At 45.6% G+C, this 17286-nt stretch overlaps 1 protein-coding gene across 2 annotated transcripts; it reads left to right on the top strand.

Moving 5' to 3' along the window:
* Positions 1–2565: 2565 nt before the first annotated feature.
* Positions 2566–11741, top strand: LOC130043154 (cytochrome P450 2D17-like). 2 transcript variants are annotated; one of them, XM_056135452.1, is made up of 10 exons: positions 2566–2726; positions 8023–8279; positions 8988–9159; positions 9462–9614; positions 9686–9846; positions 10120–10296; positions 10430–10571; positions 10761–10948; positions 11294–11435; positions 11520–11741. In XM_056135452.1, the coding sequence occupies exons 2-10, from the start codon at positions 8091–8093 to the stop codon at positions 11696–11698; spliced, it is 1503 nt and encodes a 500-aa protein (XP_055991427.1). In that variant the 5' UTR covers positions 2566–2726; positions 8023–8090; the 3' UTR covers positions 11699–11741. The 2 variants fall into 2 exon arrangements, with proteins under 2 accessions (XP_055991427.1, XP_055991428.1); XM_056135453.1 differs by lacking the exons at positions 2566–2726; positions 8023–8279 and adding an exon at positions 8631–8696 and having other exon boundaries at positions 11520–11740.
* The last annotated feature ends 5545 nt before the right edge of the window (positions 11742–17286 follow it).

Below are 17286 nucleotides of genomic sequence, written 5' to 3'. Positions count from 1 at the left end.
GTTTGCCTTGCACGCAGCCAACATGGCCGACCCAAGTTCGATTCCTCCGCCCCTCTCGGAGAGCCCGGCAAGCTACCGAGAGTATTCGATATGCCAGACACAGTAACAACAAAGTCTCCAATGGAGACGTTACTGGGCCCGCTCGAGCAAATCGATGATCAACTGGAGGGCCTTTACTTTACTTTATATACACATATATAATGCCACAAATGAGTGCAATCATTCTGTCTGTCCCTCTCCTTCTGACTCATTTCACTCAGCATGATACTCTCCATGTTCATCCATTTATAAGCACATTTCATGGATTAATTTCTCCTAGTGCCTGTGTGGGTTGGAGCGATAGCACAGCAGTAGGGCATTTGCCTTGCATGCAGCCGGCCCGGTGGAGCCTGGTTTGATTGCTCCGCCCCTCTTGGAGAGCCCAGCAAGCTAATGAGAGTATCTCACCCGCACAGCAAAGTCTGGCAAGCTCCCTATGACATATTCGATATGCCAAACACAGTAACAACAACTCTCACGATGGAGACGTTACTGGGCCTGCTCGAGCAAATAGATTAACAACCGGAGGACAGTGACAGTGACAGTGACAGTGACAGTGCCTGTGTAGTGTTATATTGTGTAGATGTACACATAGTTTCTTTATCCATTCATCTGTTCTCAGGCACTTGGATTCTTTCCAGATCCTGGCTGTTGTGAATACTGCTGCAGTGAACATGAAAGTGCACATGGCTTTTCTACAGTATTTTTTGCCAATTTACCCTTCCCTAGAACCTGGGGTTTATTCCCAGAAGTGGTATTGATGAGTCGTATGAAAGTTTAATTACTAGTTTTTCTGAGGAGTGCCCATATTGCTTTTCAAAAAGACTAGACAAGTCAGCATTCCCACCAACAATGAATGAGAATATCTTTCTCTGCTCATCTGCATCAGCATTGGTTGTTCTTATTCCTTTTGACGCATGCCACTCAGTGATATGAGATGATGTCTTATTTTTCCTTTGATTGAATTCAAAGATGAAATGCCACTGACCAAGCCAGTGGAAACAAAGATAAAGAAATGAGACTACATTAAACAAAGAAGCTTCTGGGCTGGAGCGATAGCATAGTATGTAGGGAATTTGCCTTGTACGTGGCCGACCCAGGTTCTGTTCTCAGTATCCCATACAGTCCCCTGAGGACCGTCAGGAGTAATTCCTGAGTGCAGAACCAGGAGTGACCCCTTTGCAATACCGGGTGTGACCCAAAAAGCAAAAAAAAAAAAAAACCTAAGAATCTTTTGCACCTCAAAAGAAATAGTGACCAAGATACAAAGACATCCCACAAATTGAGAAAAATCATTTATCCAATATCCATCCAATAATGGGTTAATATCAAGAATATAGAATGCACTAGTAGAACTTCACAAGAAAAAAAAAATCCAACACCATCAAAAATGTGGGAAATGCATGAACAGAGTCTTCCTCAAGGAATAAATGTAAATCACCAAAAAGCACATAGAAAAAAAAAGTTCTATATACTTAATCAAGAGGAGAGATGAACTAACATTTTCAAAATAACTGGTAACACATATCATTTTGGTTTTCTTTTTAAAATTTACTACAGTTTAGAATGTTACAATAGTGTTAAATCTTATAGTTGGTATCTAAACTTAATACAACCCACTACCAAAAGGGTTCCCTGATATCTAGTTTTTATGTTGATGGTGGCCCAAAGAACACTCAAAATATAAAATTTTGTTGGCTGTGCTATTCACTCACCCTCTAAATTCTTTGTATCTTAAAATGTTTTCAGAAGCCCAGCTATAGATTCAAAATTTGAGTATCATTGGTAATGTTTACATACAGAATTGGCATCCTTGAAAATATAGTGATGCTTTTAAAAACTTGGTTTAAGAGTGACAGTGCCTGCTTCGCAATCACCTTAATTTCTTACTCAATTTTCATTTTCCAAACAGGAATTTCTATGTCATTTTATTGCATATTTTACATAAAACTCGGCCACAGAACACAGTCTACGTTAGTTGTTACTATTCTTATCAATTGTTAACAAAATATTGATAGCTATAGAGGAAATAATAATAATAGAATTATTAGAGGATACTATTTAAATTAAAAATCATACATTATAATATAGGGCATTCATAAATATTATATAAAATAAATTTGAAAGCCTAACTTGAAAGTAATATTTTTCAACTTTGTTGACTGCTTTTGAGTAGAAATTAAGTTGTTTCTTTTAAAGGGAAAATAATTCTATTTGTTTTGGCTTTTCTCATTTTCAGGCTATCATGGACCATTAAAATAGTCCTCTATGGTTATTACTGGAAATACATAACTTGAACTTACTTACAAAAGTCTTCTTTTTGTAAGAACATTCTTTTGTAAGAACATTCTTTTGTAAGAACATTCTTTTGCAAGAACATTCTTTTGCAAGAACATTCTTTTGTAAGAACATATTTTCTCCTGATTGCACAACGTGTAGGGCGTTTGCCTTGCATGGCCGATCCAAGTTTGATTCCTCTGTCCCTCTTGGAGAGCCCGGCAAACTACTGAGAGTATCTCGCCTGCACAGCAAAGCCTGGAAAGCTACCCATGGCGTATTTGATATGCCAAAAACAGCAACAAGTCTCACAATTTGTTGTGAAATATTACTGGTGCCTGCTCGAGCAAATTGATGAAGAACGGGAGGACATTGCTACAAGTATACAAATTGCTTTCCACTACTAAAAGGTTAGTTTAATTTTACCTGGATTTTGTATAGTATTTTGCATAGCTAAACATATATGAACAAACACTTTTTTTAAAGATTGTGTTTACACCTGAGGAAAAAAATCCATGTTTTAAGTCCCTTGTATTTGATCAGATCAAGATTTTATCATGATTTGTTTCTTCTATCCAATCAAAAATACTCATTTTATTTGATAAATTATTTTTTATTGGTGTTCTATGTGCTGCCTACAGAGGTGTGACTATAGCTACAAGGACAAAAAGAAACATAAAAGTCCCCAGCTGCTTATGTGTATATTTATGTGATAGAGTGTATATTCTACTGAAAAAAGACAACAAAGAAATTACTAGTATAGTGCAAGAATACATTTTATGGAAAAACATATATGATGAGCATAGGAATTATACATATGCCAACTTTCTAGAATAAATTAACTTGTACTATATGATTAGAGAAAAACACTGTCTATAATTACTGTACATTTTCAAAGTACAATTTGAAAGAAGAAAGAAATACCAAGGAAAATTTCACTGAGAGGGAAGCAGTCTGTTTCTATTGAAATTCAGACCATGAATCCCTGTTAACTGTTGTATATCACTTCATACTTATAGCTATACTTCTTAAAAGATACAGAGTTTCAATATATTTTGATGTTGTGGGAAATTGTGTAGGCTGACACAGTGATAGATGTTTGAGAGCACCACTATTAGCTGGTAATATGAAGCTGTGTACTCCCACTTTTTCAGCAAAGATTTCTTGTCCCAATCTTAACCTATTATAGAGTAAATTGAGATACTGTCCTCCCCTAGGTAGAGCAATAGCTCAGAATTTAGACTCAGATTAGAGGCCTCTCTAGACAATTCTATTTTTTGTTCAAAGTTCTTTATCTGAACCCAATTTCTAATTGCTTCTTTGTCCTGTTTCCCTGATAATTTAGATATTTCCTAACACAAACAAACACAAATTATTTTGTCATTATAAATAATAAGATTGTCCATATGATACTAATTCTCAAAGAATGAAATTCAGTAGCCATAAAATCTCAAGAGTTTTAGCTATTAATTGAAAAAACCAACTCATCTTTTGTTTATTTAATCACTCACATGTATTAGACTCTATTTCATAATTCATTGAATAAATGAGGGTAAAACAGGTACTTCTTAGTTAAATTCAAAGATATATAATCTCTGACCTTCTCAGGAGAGCATTTATACCACTAGTACATTTATTATGAACTCTTGATCATTCATTGTAGATCTCAAGTTTTTTTTTTTCCCTTTATTTTATTTTATTTTTTTTAAAGTTGTAGATTTACAATTTTTTGTGCTTTGGTTTCAATTATACAATGATCAGATACCCATCCCTCCACCAGTGCCCATTTTCCACCACCATGGATAATATCCCTCCCACCCCCATCCCCCCATCCCCCCGTCTCTGTGGCAGGGCAATCCCCTGTGTTCTCTCTCTCCTTTTGGGTGTTTTGGTCTGCAAAAGAGGCATTGAGTAGCAAACATGTTCAGTCCATAGTCTACTTTCGACATGCATCTCCCCTCCTGGGAGGATCCTCCAAACATCCTTTATTTGGTGCTCCCTTCTCTATCTGAATAGCCCTTTCCTCTAGGATACCCGGCTGGCCTCTAAGTTATGGAGTAATCCTCCTGGTGCTGATCTCAGCTATTCTTGGGTATTAATCTCATACTTTGTTACTTTATATCCCCCAGATGAATGCAATCTTTCTATGTCTATCCCTCTCTTTCTGACTCATTTCGCTTAGCATGATACTTTCCATATTGTACCACTTGTATGTAAATTTCATGACTTCATCTTTTCTAAGAGCTACATAGTACTCCATTGTGTAGATGTACCAAAGTTTCTTTAACCAGTCATCTGTTCTTGGGCATTCAGGTTTCTTCCAGTTTCTGGCTATTGTAAAGAGGGCTGCAATGAACAAACAAGTGCAGATGTCACTTCGACTATACATTTTTGCCTCTCTGGGATATATTCCCAGGAGTGGTATTGCTGGGTCAAATGGGAGCTCAATTTCTAATTTTTTGAGAATCGTCCATACTGTTTTCCAGAAGGGCTGAACCAGTGGACATTCCCACCAACAGTGAAGGAGTGTCCCTTTCTCGCCACATCCACGCCAGCATCGGTTGCTTTTGTTCTTTTTGATGTGGGCCAGTCTCTGAGGTGTGAGATGGTATCTCATTGTGGTTTTGATCTGCATCTCCCTGATGATACGGCCATACCACCCTGAACGCGCCCGATCTCGTCAGATCTCAAGTTTAAAGGCAAAAATAAGTCTATCAGCAATAATCATTGATGGATACAGATAGCCTAAGATAATGGGTAAATCAGTGTGCAGAATAAAGACCCAAATCACTCTCTTTTCTTGCTTGAAGGGTTGCCTCAAATACCTTGCTCCACAGTGTTAAAATATAACACAAAATTTCTTTCTTTTTGTTTTTAAAAAAATACTGAATCACTCTGAGATAGTTACAAGCTTTCATGTTTGGTTACAATCACACAATGATCAAACACCTATCCCTCCACCAGTTCACATTCCCCACCACAAATATTCCCAGTATACCTCTCTTTTCCACCCTCCCCCTGCCTTCATGGCAGACAATATTCCCCATATTCTCTCTCTACTTTTGAGCAATATGGTTTGCAATACAGATACTGAGAGTTTATCATGTTTGGTCCTTTATCTACTTTCAGCACACATCTCCCATACCGACCGATTTCTCCAGCCATCTTTTTCTTAGTGATCCCTTCTCTATTCCAGCTGCCTTCTCCCCTTCGCTCATGAAGTAGGCTTCCAGCTATGAAGCAATCTATCTGTCCCATATATCTACTATTCATAGGTGTCAGCCTCATGTTATGTTGTTTTATACACCACAAATGAGTGCAGTATTTCTCTGTTCCTCTTTTTCTGACTCATTTAACTTAGCATGATACTCTCCAGGTCTGTCCATTTATAAGCAAATTTCATGAATTCATATCTCCTAACAGCTGCATAGTATTCCAATGTGTAGATGTAGCAAAGTTTCTTTAACCAGTCTTCTGTTCTAGATTTTGTCTATTCTGAACAGTGCTGCAACATATAGTACAGATATCATTTCTCCTGTGCTTTTTTGAATCCTCAGGATATATTCCCAGAAGTGGTATTTCGGGGTCATATGGAAGTTCAAATTCTAGTTTTTGAAGGACTGTCCATATTGTTTTCCAGAAAGGCTGGACTAGTGGGCATTCCCACCAACAGTGAAATAGTGTCCCTTTTTCCCCACATCCACTCCAGCACTGGTTGCTTTTGTTCTTTTGAATGTGTGCCAGTCTCTGTGGTGTGAGATGATAGCTCATTGTTGTTTTGATTTGCATCTCCCTGATGACTAGCGATGTGGAGCATTTTTTCATGTGCCCTTTGGCCATTTCTATTTCTTTTATGAGAAAACTTCTGTTCATTTATTCTCCCCATTGTTTGATGGTGTTGGAGGGTTTTTTTTGTACAATTGCACTAGTGACTTGTATATACTGGATATTAATCCCTTATCAGGTGGGCAATGGGCAAATATTCTTTCCCAGTCTGTAGGCTCCTTCTGTGTTTTGGTCACTGTTTCTTTTGAAGTGCAGAAGGCTTCTTAGTTTGATATAGTCCCATTGTTTATGTTTGCTTCCACTGGCATGGTCAGAGCTGCTTCACCCTTAAAGATGCTTTAAGCTTCAATGTCATGAAGAATTCTGCCTGCATTTTCCTCTATGTACCTTATGAATTTATGTATGATATTGAGGTCTTTAATCCACTTCTTTGTTTCTTTTACAAAGAAAAAGTATTCTTTTAACTAATTTAAGTAATCTCTGTATTTATCATTAAAATGTAGCAAAAAAATGAGGGGAGTGTTAAGGGATATCCACCTTAACTATCTATATTCTGGAAATCAAAAATATATTAAGTTTAGGAGAATGTCAAGACTATATATTATCATTCATCAAATTGCTGATATTACCCCCCTATCTTCTATTGTTCACTTGCCATGTAAGAAACTTTTGCTAGAGAAGGGAATTGTTTTACTATCTTGCTAGTGTAGTAAAAATTACGGCAAAAGGAAAAGAATAAAATTTTGAAAAATTGAATTCATTTTTGTCAGTCTATCTATTATGTAAGCAATATACTTATATCCTGCTTTTTCAAAAGTATGTGAGATTTGTTTTTGCTAAGATATTTCATTGTTCTATGTGTGAGTTTCAACAGTTGTATCCCTTTTGTAAATATTTAACTTAGAACTTTTCTTGCATCTTTCTATATCCCCAAATTATTCACGTCTTTTATCCTATATATTAATCACTTACTGGGCTTGTGCCTTTGAGTTTATATTTTTATTATATAACTTTCATCTTAGTGGTGAAAAATATGTATGCATCTGCCCAAAATTATGTTATCCAAAAACAGTTAAATATTTCTAAAATATTTACTTATTTGCATTTGATTTCTTTCAACCTTCTTTAAGAAACTTAAAATATTCTCTATATCTTATGTTTCAATTTTTTGGTTGATTACTGTTATACATCAACCTGAATAAATCACACCAGATACTTTGGTGAACATAGAATGAATATGAAATGAAAGGGAGTTTTGGAGAGCATAGTATGTAACACAGCGTGTTGAATTGCGCACTCCTCAATGTTGTTTGGGAACACTAAATCAAGTGAGAACTTAATATAACAGTGTAATCAGGTTTGTTGCTTATTTCTATGTAAGAGTACAATATGTGAATATTTACATTTTTATACATTTTTAACTTTTAAGTATTTTAATATTCAATTATCTATATATAACATTTTTTCTAAATTACCTGAGTATTTTGTTATCTCTACTGCTATATCCCTAGACACTTTTTGTAATTAACATAACATCACATAATGTTCAGCAACACTATAAATTTCAATGGAGATGAACCAATTTTATGACAGCAAAATCTATGTAGGTTTTGGTATATGTACAATTAAATTCAAGGTTATTTTTCTGAGACATGACTATTGAACAGCATGCTAAGATAATTTTCTTAAAATTTCTGCTGCTGAAAAAAGCTATTTATGTTACACCCCTGAGAAGCACTGAGCCAGGATAGGGAGGGGTCCTGTACACTCTGCAGCGGGAAAGCCCAGGAGAAGGCAGGACAGGACTCAGTGGATGCCCAGCACCCTCCCTAACCCCGTCCAGCTCCCTCTGTTGTGTGGTCACACCCATATCTGAGTGCAAGGGGCAAAGGACAAAGGGCAGTATTACTCCCTTTATAGAAAGATTCACAGTAGGAATTCAGAGACTTCCTGGTGTAAGGAAAGCTGCCAGCAGAAGCAACACAGCCATGGGGCTGCTGACTGGAGACACACTGGGGCCCCTGGCAGTGGCCGTGGCCGTCTTCCTGCTCCTCATGGACCTCATGCACCGGCGAGTATGCTGGGCCCCTCGCTACCCACCAGGCCCCTGGCCCTTGCCTGCGCTGGGCAACCTACTGCACATGGACTTTCAGAACTTGCCCTATTCCATAAACCGGGTAAGACAGGAGGGAGGGAGAGAAGGAGGGTGGAGAAGGGGGAAGAGGGAGGGGAGGAGGGAAGGAGGGGAATGGGGGAGAGGGGAGGAGGAAGGGAGGCGGGAAGGGGAGGGAAGAAGAGAAAGGAGGGAAAAGGGAGAGGAGGAAGGTGAGGACAGAGGGGAGGGGGAGGGGGAGGGACAGAGCACATCCTAACACTCCTGACTGGACAAGGGTTTGATGGGACAAAAAGCCACGCCCAGAAAAGGCAGATGGACAGGATTCCTGTGGGAGGGCCTTGGTCAGGCCCCAGGGACAGGCTGGACTTTTTGAGAAAGGTCAGAGAGGCAAAGGTTTGCTCATGGCGAGGCGGGAGGGGGGTCCTTGGCAGCCTGCTGGGGAGCAGGAAGTGCAGCTCAGAGAGGTGCAGTGACCTAGGTGAGGTCATCTCCTCTGCGGGTCCTTGGCCCTTACTCTCCCCACTGTGACCATAGTCTCTATCTGTACATGGGACACTGACTAGCCCACTAACAATTCGGGGACATGGTTGAGTCCTCATTGGGAGGCCCCATTCAACGTGCTGTTGCCTGCAAGTTGACAGGACAGATAACGCCCTTCCACTGCTTGCTACAGGCACCCAGGGGTCCCCCAAGCAAATGGTCAAGAGACTGGGGTGGTGGGCAGCTGGAAGGGCTGGACCTAACAAAAGCCTGTGTCCCTTGGCTGCAGCTGCGGAGCCGCTTCGGGGACGTGTTCACCCTGCACATGGCCAGGACGCCTGTGATAGTGCTCAACGGGCTGGCGGCAGTGCGCGAGGCACTGGTGCAACGGAGTGAGGACACCTCTGACCGCCTTATTATACCCATCACCACCTGCTTCGGTTGGGGTCCCAGTTCGCAAGGCAAGAGGGGGAGGGGCGGACCCCGTGGCCTTGAAGGACTGAGTAGTCACGCAGGAACACACACCTGGCCAGCCTCGTTCTCCCGAGGAGCAGGAGCGGGGCTGGCAGGGGAACAGCGGGAACTGTGGGTGGAGCAGGAGCTGAGCCACCTGTAGGGTTGGATGGGGCTTTGCAGGAGGGTCGGAAGCAGTGGAGTGCGTAGAGGGGCCAGACAGAGCTGTCTTACAGGGGGTCAGCTAAGAGTGGGCACTGGTGCATAAGCCTGGGAGAACAAATCCACCACGTGCTCATCCTGCTCCCAGGCGTGATTCAAGCGCGCTACGGGCAGGCGTGGCGCGAGCAGCGGCGCTTCTCCGTGTCCACCATGCGCAACTTCGGCCTGGGCAAGAAGTCACTGGAGCAGTGGGTGATCGAGGAGGCCGGCTACCTCAGCGAGGCCTTCAACAACTATGCTGGTGAGTGAAGGGATGAGGGTGCGGGGCAAGGATCCAGAGGGAGGTGACCACTGACCAGCTCTGCCCTTCAGGACGCCCCTTTAGTCCCAGACTCCTTCTGAACAAAGCCGTGAGCAATGTGATCTCCTCCCTCATCTACGCGCGCCGCTTTGAGTATGGGGACCCCCGCTATGTCAGGATGCTGGAGCTAATAGACACGGCCCTGGGAGAGCAATCAGGGTTCCTGGCCCAGGTACGGGGAGACTAAACAGACTCACTGAGGCCGCTGAGGCAGAGGTGGCTTTCCTGGAGAGTGGGCCCCAGGAGCGGGCTGGGTCCTGCACCTTCATCAGGTCGCCAGTGCCATGCAATTTCAGATCTATCCTTTGTGCAGAGGAGTATGGGCCTACCCCCCCACAACCCCCACCCAGGGAGGAAGCAGGGTATCATGGGCGAGCTTTCAGGCAGCAGGACCCATGGACCCCTGACAACAGGAGACCCAGATCCGTTCTGTCCCTGCCCCCAGATTCTGAATGCCTTCCCAGTGCTTCTGAAAATTCCGGGGCTCCCTGCCAAGGCCTTCCCAACTCAGACTGCCTTCAAACGCATGCTGGATGAGCTGATCACAGAGCACAAGGGGACGTGGGACCCCACCCAGCCAGCTCGAGACCTGACTGACGCCTTCCTGGAAGAGATGGAGAAGGTGAGGGGCTGGTCTTCGGCTCAGTGTGGTGGAAGCTGAGTCACCCAGTGAGCAGGCGCCCTGGGAGGGGGAGGGGGACAAGAGTGATCCTGTCCTCCCACGGCCCCTCAGCCTCCTTCTCTGTACTGCCCAGGCCAAGGGGAACCCCGAAAGCAGCTTCAATGATGCCAACCTGTACATGGTGGTGGCTGACCTGTTTTCAGCTGGGATGGTGACTACTTCAACCACACTGCTCTGGGCCCTGCTGCTCATGATCCTGCATCCTGATGTGCAGCGTGAGCCCCACTGGACTGGGGGTGGTACCAAACAACCAAGGGGACACCCAGGACCGTAAACTTCCCTGGACCGAGAGCTCAGAGGGAAACTCAGCCTCCTCCTGCTCTGAACTCAGCCCCAGTTCAGAATCAGGAGGGGCCAAAGCACAGCCCCAGCCTCTGATCCATGGGGGGACCCTGTCTGTTCAGGCCGTGTCCAGCAGGAGATTGATGAGGTGGTAGGGCAGGCACGGCCACCAGAGATGGGAGACCAGGCCAGCATGCCCTACACCATGGCCGTGATCCACGAAGTGCAGCGGTATGGGGACGTCGTCCCATTTGGTGTTCCTCACATGACATCCCGTGACGTTGAAATCCAGGGCTTCCTCATCCCCAAGGTAGGTGGTTAGTGACCCCCTCGGTCTTACACACTACAGACCACCATCAGGGCAGGATGCAGCCCGTCTTTTCCCTGGGCCCCCTGTGCAGCCTGGAGGGCTGGGGCTGTGCAGAGGGTCAGCCCTGCCCATCAGGTCTACAGAAGATGAATGAAGACAGGCCTGTGCCCTGGAGGGGGCCTTGCCCACCAGGACAGGTGGCATGAGGTGCCTCATGGAGGTGAGTCCCTGTCCTGTCCAGGGCTCAGGAGGTGCTGGGTGTACTGAGAGTCCAGGTGTACTCAGGTGGGTGACAGGGCCTGGTCCCCCAGCTGCTGCTCCACCCAGCCAGGACTCTGTCCGCAGGGGACGACGCTGCTCACCAACCTGTCATCGGTGCTGAAGGACGAGACTGTGTGGGCAAAGCCCCTCCGCTTCCACCCAGAGCACTTCCTGGATGCCCAGGGCCGCTTCGTGAAGCACGAGGCCTTCATGCCCTTCTCTGCAGGTGCCTGCATGTGCCCAGCTGTTGTGCCGCCTCAGTGTGTCTGGGGGGAGGAGCCCACACTCACTGAGCCCCTTTTCCACACAGGCCGCCGAACTTGCCTCGGGGAGCCCCTGGCCCGGATGGAGCTCTTCCTCTTCTTCACCTGCCTCCTGCAGCGTTTCAGCTTCTCAGTGCCCCCCGGCCAGCTCAGGCCCAGTGACCATGGCGTCTTTACAGGCATGGTGTTCCCATCCCCCTATGAGCTCTGTGCTGTGCCTCGCTAAGGGAAGACACCTACTTCTCTGCTCAGATCCAAATGCTCAATAAACCAATCTGGATTGCGGTCTGATCTGAGTCTACCAATCTCCTTCCCTTTACTTATGGGGCCCCCTGCTTACTCAGGTTCCTTGTCAGATCTACAGAACCTGACACTCAGCCCATTTCAGAAGTGAGTATTTTGCGCTGAGTGGTGGCTGCTTAAGCCCTAAGGTCCATACCCCCCCCCCCCATATGGGTACTCAGGTTAGAAAGAGTTTGCTACTAGTCTTGCTTTTCCCTAACAGGCTCAGAAATACTCGCCCCATGGTAAAGGTAAAAAGGTAAAGGCCCTCCCGTTGATCGTCGATTTGCTCGAGCGGGCCCAGTAACGTCTCCATTGGAGACTTTGTTGTTACTGTGTCTGGCATATCGAATACTCTCGATTAGCTTGCCGGGCTCTCCGAGAGGGGCGGAGGAATCGAACTCGGGTCAGCCATGTTGGCCGCTTGTAAGGCGAATGCCCTACCACTGTGCTGTCGACAGGAGAAACTACTCAGCCTGAGTCCACAATTGGGGCAAACTCCCACACTGCCCCACAGACCAGCCACTCAGTGTGCACCACTGAACCCGAGCCCTCACTTCATCTATGACACATCTCAGATGGGAATCAGGGAGCCAAAATACAAGGCTCAGCTAGCAGGGGCCAGAGTGCGCCCTGGGTTCTGACAGCAGCTAAGAGTGAGCCATGTGCAAAGCCCTGGATCCCCTGAGATAAGATGGGCTGCCTCCCCAAGCCTAGTGATGCAGGTATCCAGGCTTCTGCCTACTGGGAGTGGCCCTGGCGGCCAGGCTGGAGTGTGAGGGGGAAACATGTTTCGGTTTAACCGAGGGCACTGTCCTCTGAGTGGGGACGCTGGTGGGGCCTCAAGATCTACCCAGAGGCAAGGAACGAACTCCAGAGATCCCACATACCCTAGGGATAGTGGTGACCTTGAACCCTTGTAGCATTGGGGTGGCCCCATGAGAAGGTGGATGGGGGCCCGGGAGGACACATCCCCGAGTCCCTGTACTTCTAGCACCCTTCAGCCAATGAGGTGGCACTGGCCGGCCACCAGCTCCTGTCTCCCTACTCTGTCTTCTGGGCTGTGAAAAGCTGTTAGGCTGGAACCCTGCTGAGGGAGGGGACTGCCCATTTCCACTTGCCCCAACTCCACAGTGGAAGGTTCTGGACTGAGCACACAGGCAGCACCTAAGGCTTAGTGCTTAACCATGTTTGGGCAGACACTCTGATGGAAGAGTTCAGGATGAGACCAGAGATCCACAGTGCAGAAGCACCCCAGGAGTTTGGCAGTCACCAACTGGACCCCAACCAAAAGCACCACTAGGGGGATCCAATGATCCTTTCAAGGCCCAGGCAAGAGTGAGCTCCCAGCCCCCATGAAAGGGGCTTCACTGCCACCCCACTGGGGAACCTGCTGCAGCTATTCTAGCAATCTGTGGGCAGCTGTGGGCAGGAGGCAGTGGGGCCTGCAGTGGTGTCCTCTGGCGCATTTATTGAGTGGTTCATTATTCGTAGCTCAGAGTCTTGGGGATACTGGAGGCTGGAAACTAGTTCAGCCAGAACTTTCTCAGCAAAGGGGACCACGTCCCCAGGACTCTCCTCTTTGCGCTTCTCCTCAGAGGCCTCTGTGGGATACAGAGAGAGGAGCTGGTGTACCCGTTAGATTCTGCTGCCTGCAACTTTCTCTAGGCCCATAGGTTATTACTTTTTGTTTGTTTAATTTTGGGCTGTCCTTGGCTGTGCTCAGGGCTCACTCCTGCCTGTGCTCAGGATCACTTCTGGCAGGGCTAGGAGACCATGAGGAGTACCAGGAATCAAACCCAGGTCGGCAGCATGCATGACAGATGAACAATTCCTGTACGGTCTTTCTGGTCCCGGCCCCACGGGTGTGTTTTTATTGATTTATTGGGTGTCCCAAGTCGAGTTCAGGAAGACGGAGGCCCTGCCGGCTATCCCTGGTCTAGCTGTCCATTCAGTACATGATCCCAAGGATTTTGATGCATTATCTGGGCCACCCAGGAAGTGCTGGGGGCCTCCAGGACCACAGCTTTCAATGCTCAAGGGACCATGTGGTACTGGGGATCACACCCAGCTTGGGAGCATGTTAGGCTTGAGCCCTAACCACTGGCTGTACTGTCTCCTGGCCCTTAAGCTCATGGCTTGAATATGGTCACAGTCTCATCTCAGGAAGAGATCCTGCCCTTAGATATGTCAAATGACCCCCTTGGTTGCCTTCTTTTGGGGTATTTTACTGATGAGACAGGAACCTGGGAGGGGAGCGACATCCCTACAAGCCTCTTGACTGCCTTCATTTTTTAAATTTGTTTTTAAATTTTCACACTGCATTCTGTCACCAGACCTTACACAAATATTCACACCCACAGAAGCACCCAGCCTCAAACACTGGAACACAGACACATACTCACAGCAGCATCCAGTGCTTGCCCTAGCATTTCCTGTTTAAAGGCCTCTGTTGGAGAGCTTTTCATGCTGTCTGTGGAGATTGCAACAACCGTTTCTTCAGATACTCCTTCTGAGCCTTTCTCCTTCACCTCCACCTCCTTGTGTGTGTTCTGCACTGAAAGGCGGCTCACAGGCTCTGGTCCCATTGCTTGTTCTTCATTCTTGGTTCTGATCCTCAGGCTCATACTCCCAGCCAGCCTTGTGCTCACCTGTTTTCTCTACCTGGTCAGAGAGGCCCATGAACCCCTACAGTTATTGGACAGTTTCACTCCAGATGTTGTGTTTGGTTCCCTTTTAAAAAAAAAATCTATGTCCTTTTTATTCATTGTTTTTGCAGTGTTGTGGAATCAGGCCCAGCTCACATGCAGGCCAGGATGTATATCATCTGTGAGTCACATCCACAGGCTAATTCTCTTTCAAGGATAGTTCTTCCACTGGTGACACTTCATGTCCCAAATGATCTGATTGTGGAGATGGTCTTCATTCTGCACACTGTGGACTCAGCTCAGATCTGGCTTTGACTAGCAACTTCCACACCAGGGAATGCTTCCATTCGGCTCCTTCCTCTGAATAGGCCATACTTTCCTCTCCCTTCGCCCATCCTCGCATTTTTTATTAAAAACAAGATATTTGAAATAACCCATCCTCTGGAAATCAGATTCTCTTTGATCCCCAGGTCTTACTCATGATTGTTTAATAGTGCCTCCTGTCTTTTTCAGTGACTTCTTTTTTTTTCCCCTTTTGGGTCAAACCTGGTGATGCTCAGCGGTTACTCCTGGTTCTTCACTCAGAAATTACTCCTGGCATTGCTCGGGGGACTATATAGGATGCTGGGAATCGAAACCAGCTCAGCCATGTGCAGGGCAAATAGCCTACCCACTGTATTTTCACTCCGGTCCCCTTAGTAACTTTTCTGACCAACTCTTTGGTCACAATGTTGTTTCCAGTGACAGCAAAGTCTCTTCTCTTGGGAGCGGTAGGTTAATAATTGGCAGGTTAACCACAGATTTGCAAATAAATATGCCTGCGACTGAGTGACTGAGTCTCCGAGACTTTGCTGAGATATTCTCTGTGGGTGTTAGACAAACTTTTTTTTTTGGTTGTTCACACCCGACAATGCACAGGGGTTATTCCTGACTCTGCAGTAAGGAATTACTCCTGGCATTGCTGGGGGACCATATGGGATGCTGGGAATCGAACCCAGGTTGGCTGCATGCAAGGCAAACACCCTACCAGCTATGCTATCACTCTAGCCCTAGACACACTTTTAATAACTTAGCTGGTGGCCAGGGAGTGGGTAGGGCACTTGCCTTGTGGTTCCCTGAGTCCTGAGCCCCTACGGGAGTGAGCTCTGAGCGCAGAGCCCAGAGTAAACCCTGAACACCACTTTGTGTATATAGCCCACAAAGGAAATAAAGCAAAAATTGTTTAAAACCATTACAGGGGGTGGAGTGATAGCACTGAGGGTGGGGTGTTTGCCTTGCATTCAGCCGACCCAGGTTCAATTTCCAGCATCCCGTATGGTCCCCTGAGCACTGCCAGGAGAAATTCCAGAGGCAGACCCAGGAGTAACCCCTGAGCATTGCTGGGTGTGGCCCAAAAAGCTTAAAAAAACAAAATAAAAAAAAAACCAAACATTCACAAATTGAAAATCTACAACTTTTTCTTAGACTTCACTTCATGTGTGCAAGGGCTCAAGGTTACTGAGGAGTACTCTGGCTCCCCTCAGCCTCCTAGTGTTTGCAGGCTCACACAGAGCTTCATTCCCAGAAGTAGATACCTGGGCATTCTTGATGTCCTGGCTGAAAGAGGCTAGAGTGGGCCGGGGGGGAGGAACTTTTTCCCTCTACAGAGTTAGAAATGGACAATCTAGCCCTCAAACCAAAAGCAATTGCTGAGGGGTGTGAAAATTCTATTTCCAGGTGCCACATTCTGGTGGTCTGTTTAGTATTACAACTTGGTAGTCAACAGAATTCTGAAGGTTCTAGTTAGAACAATAGGAGAGGAAAATGTCTACTAAGTTGGAAGCAGCCAAGTCACCTGAGTTCAGAAGCACAACGACCAGATATGTTGATGTCAACCACTCCAGAGTAAACCTGCCAGAGTTCAGGTGCAAAGCCAGCAACAGACAGGGTAGGAAACCCGTGTACAAAGGTCAGCTGTCAATGACTGTACAAACAGCACAAACTGAAAATGGGATGAAGCAAACAGTGACTTGCAGAAAAGAGAGAGACAAAGAACTATGAAAACAACAAATCACTGCTGAGAAATGCAGAACCCAATAAATGAGAGACTCCTTGACACCCATGGACTGGGAAGTAAAGCAAACGTGTGGTCTACAGATGGACTGTTCACCAGTACCCGGTGACTTTGGGGAAGAAATAGAAAAACTCCTTAAAAACTTAGTGGTGGGACCAGGTAATGGGTGCAAGCCTGGAGTGCATGCCCGTGGGCAGCCCTGGTGACTTTCAGCTTCTAGTTCTGTATCATGAGGCTGCGTGTTGCTGAGGGTGACTCTTGGGCTCCCTAAGCACTCTGCCACCTCCAAAAGTATGGAATTTACAGGAATTTCACATGGTAAAAGAACTTCAATCAGAACAACACTGGAGGAATTTCTGATTTCAGACTACACTACAGTGTTCTGTAGGAAACACTGATGTCAGCATAAAGACAGATAAAGGCATAGAGACCAAGAATGAACTCTCATTATAAGGTCAGAATTTTGGGCTGAGTGCCAAGAGCACTCACTGGAGAAAAGGCCGTCTTTTCAGCATATGTTGGGAAATCTCAATATCTAACTGCAGAATAACTGAGCTGGACTCATATCTAAATTCTTGTATGAAAATTAGCTGAGTGGATTACTGACCTAAATATAAGAGCTAAAACAAAAAACTCTTTGGAAGAATAGGGCAGCACCTCACTACAATGGCTCTTCGGTGACTTCTGGGATATGATGCCAAAGGTGAAATGAAAAGCATTTTCTGGACTTTTTGAAAATGGAAAAGCTTTATACATAAAATGATAAGAAATATTAGGCAACCTCAGATGCGTATGAATTTACAAATCATGTATGACAATGGGTGGAACAGC

The sequence above is a fragment of the Sorex fumeus genome, unplaced genomic scaffold (assembly GCF_029834395.1).
Source record: "Sorex fumeus unplaced genomic scaffold, SorFum_2.1 ptg000115l, whole genome shotgun sequence".
NCBI lineage: Eukaryota > Metazoa > Chordata > Mammalia > Eulipotyphla > Soricidae > Sorex > Sorex fumeus.
This window is presented reverse-complemented; position numbering and strand designations above follow the sequence as displayed.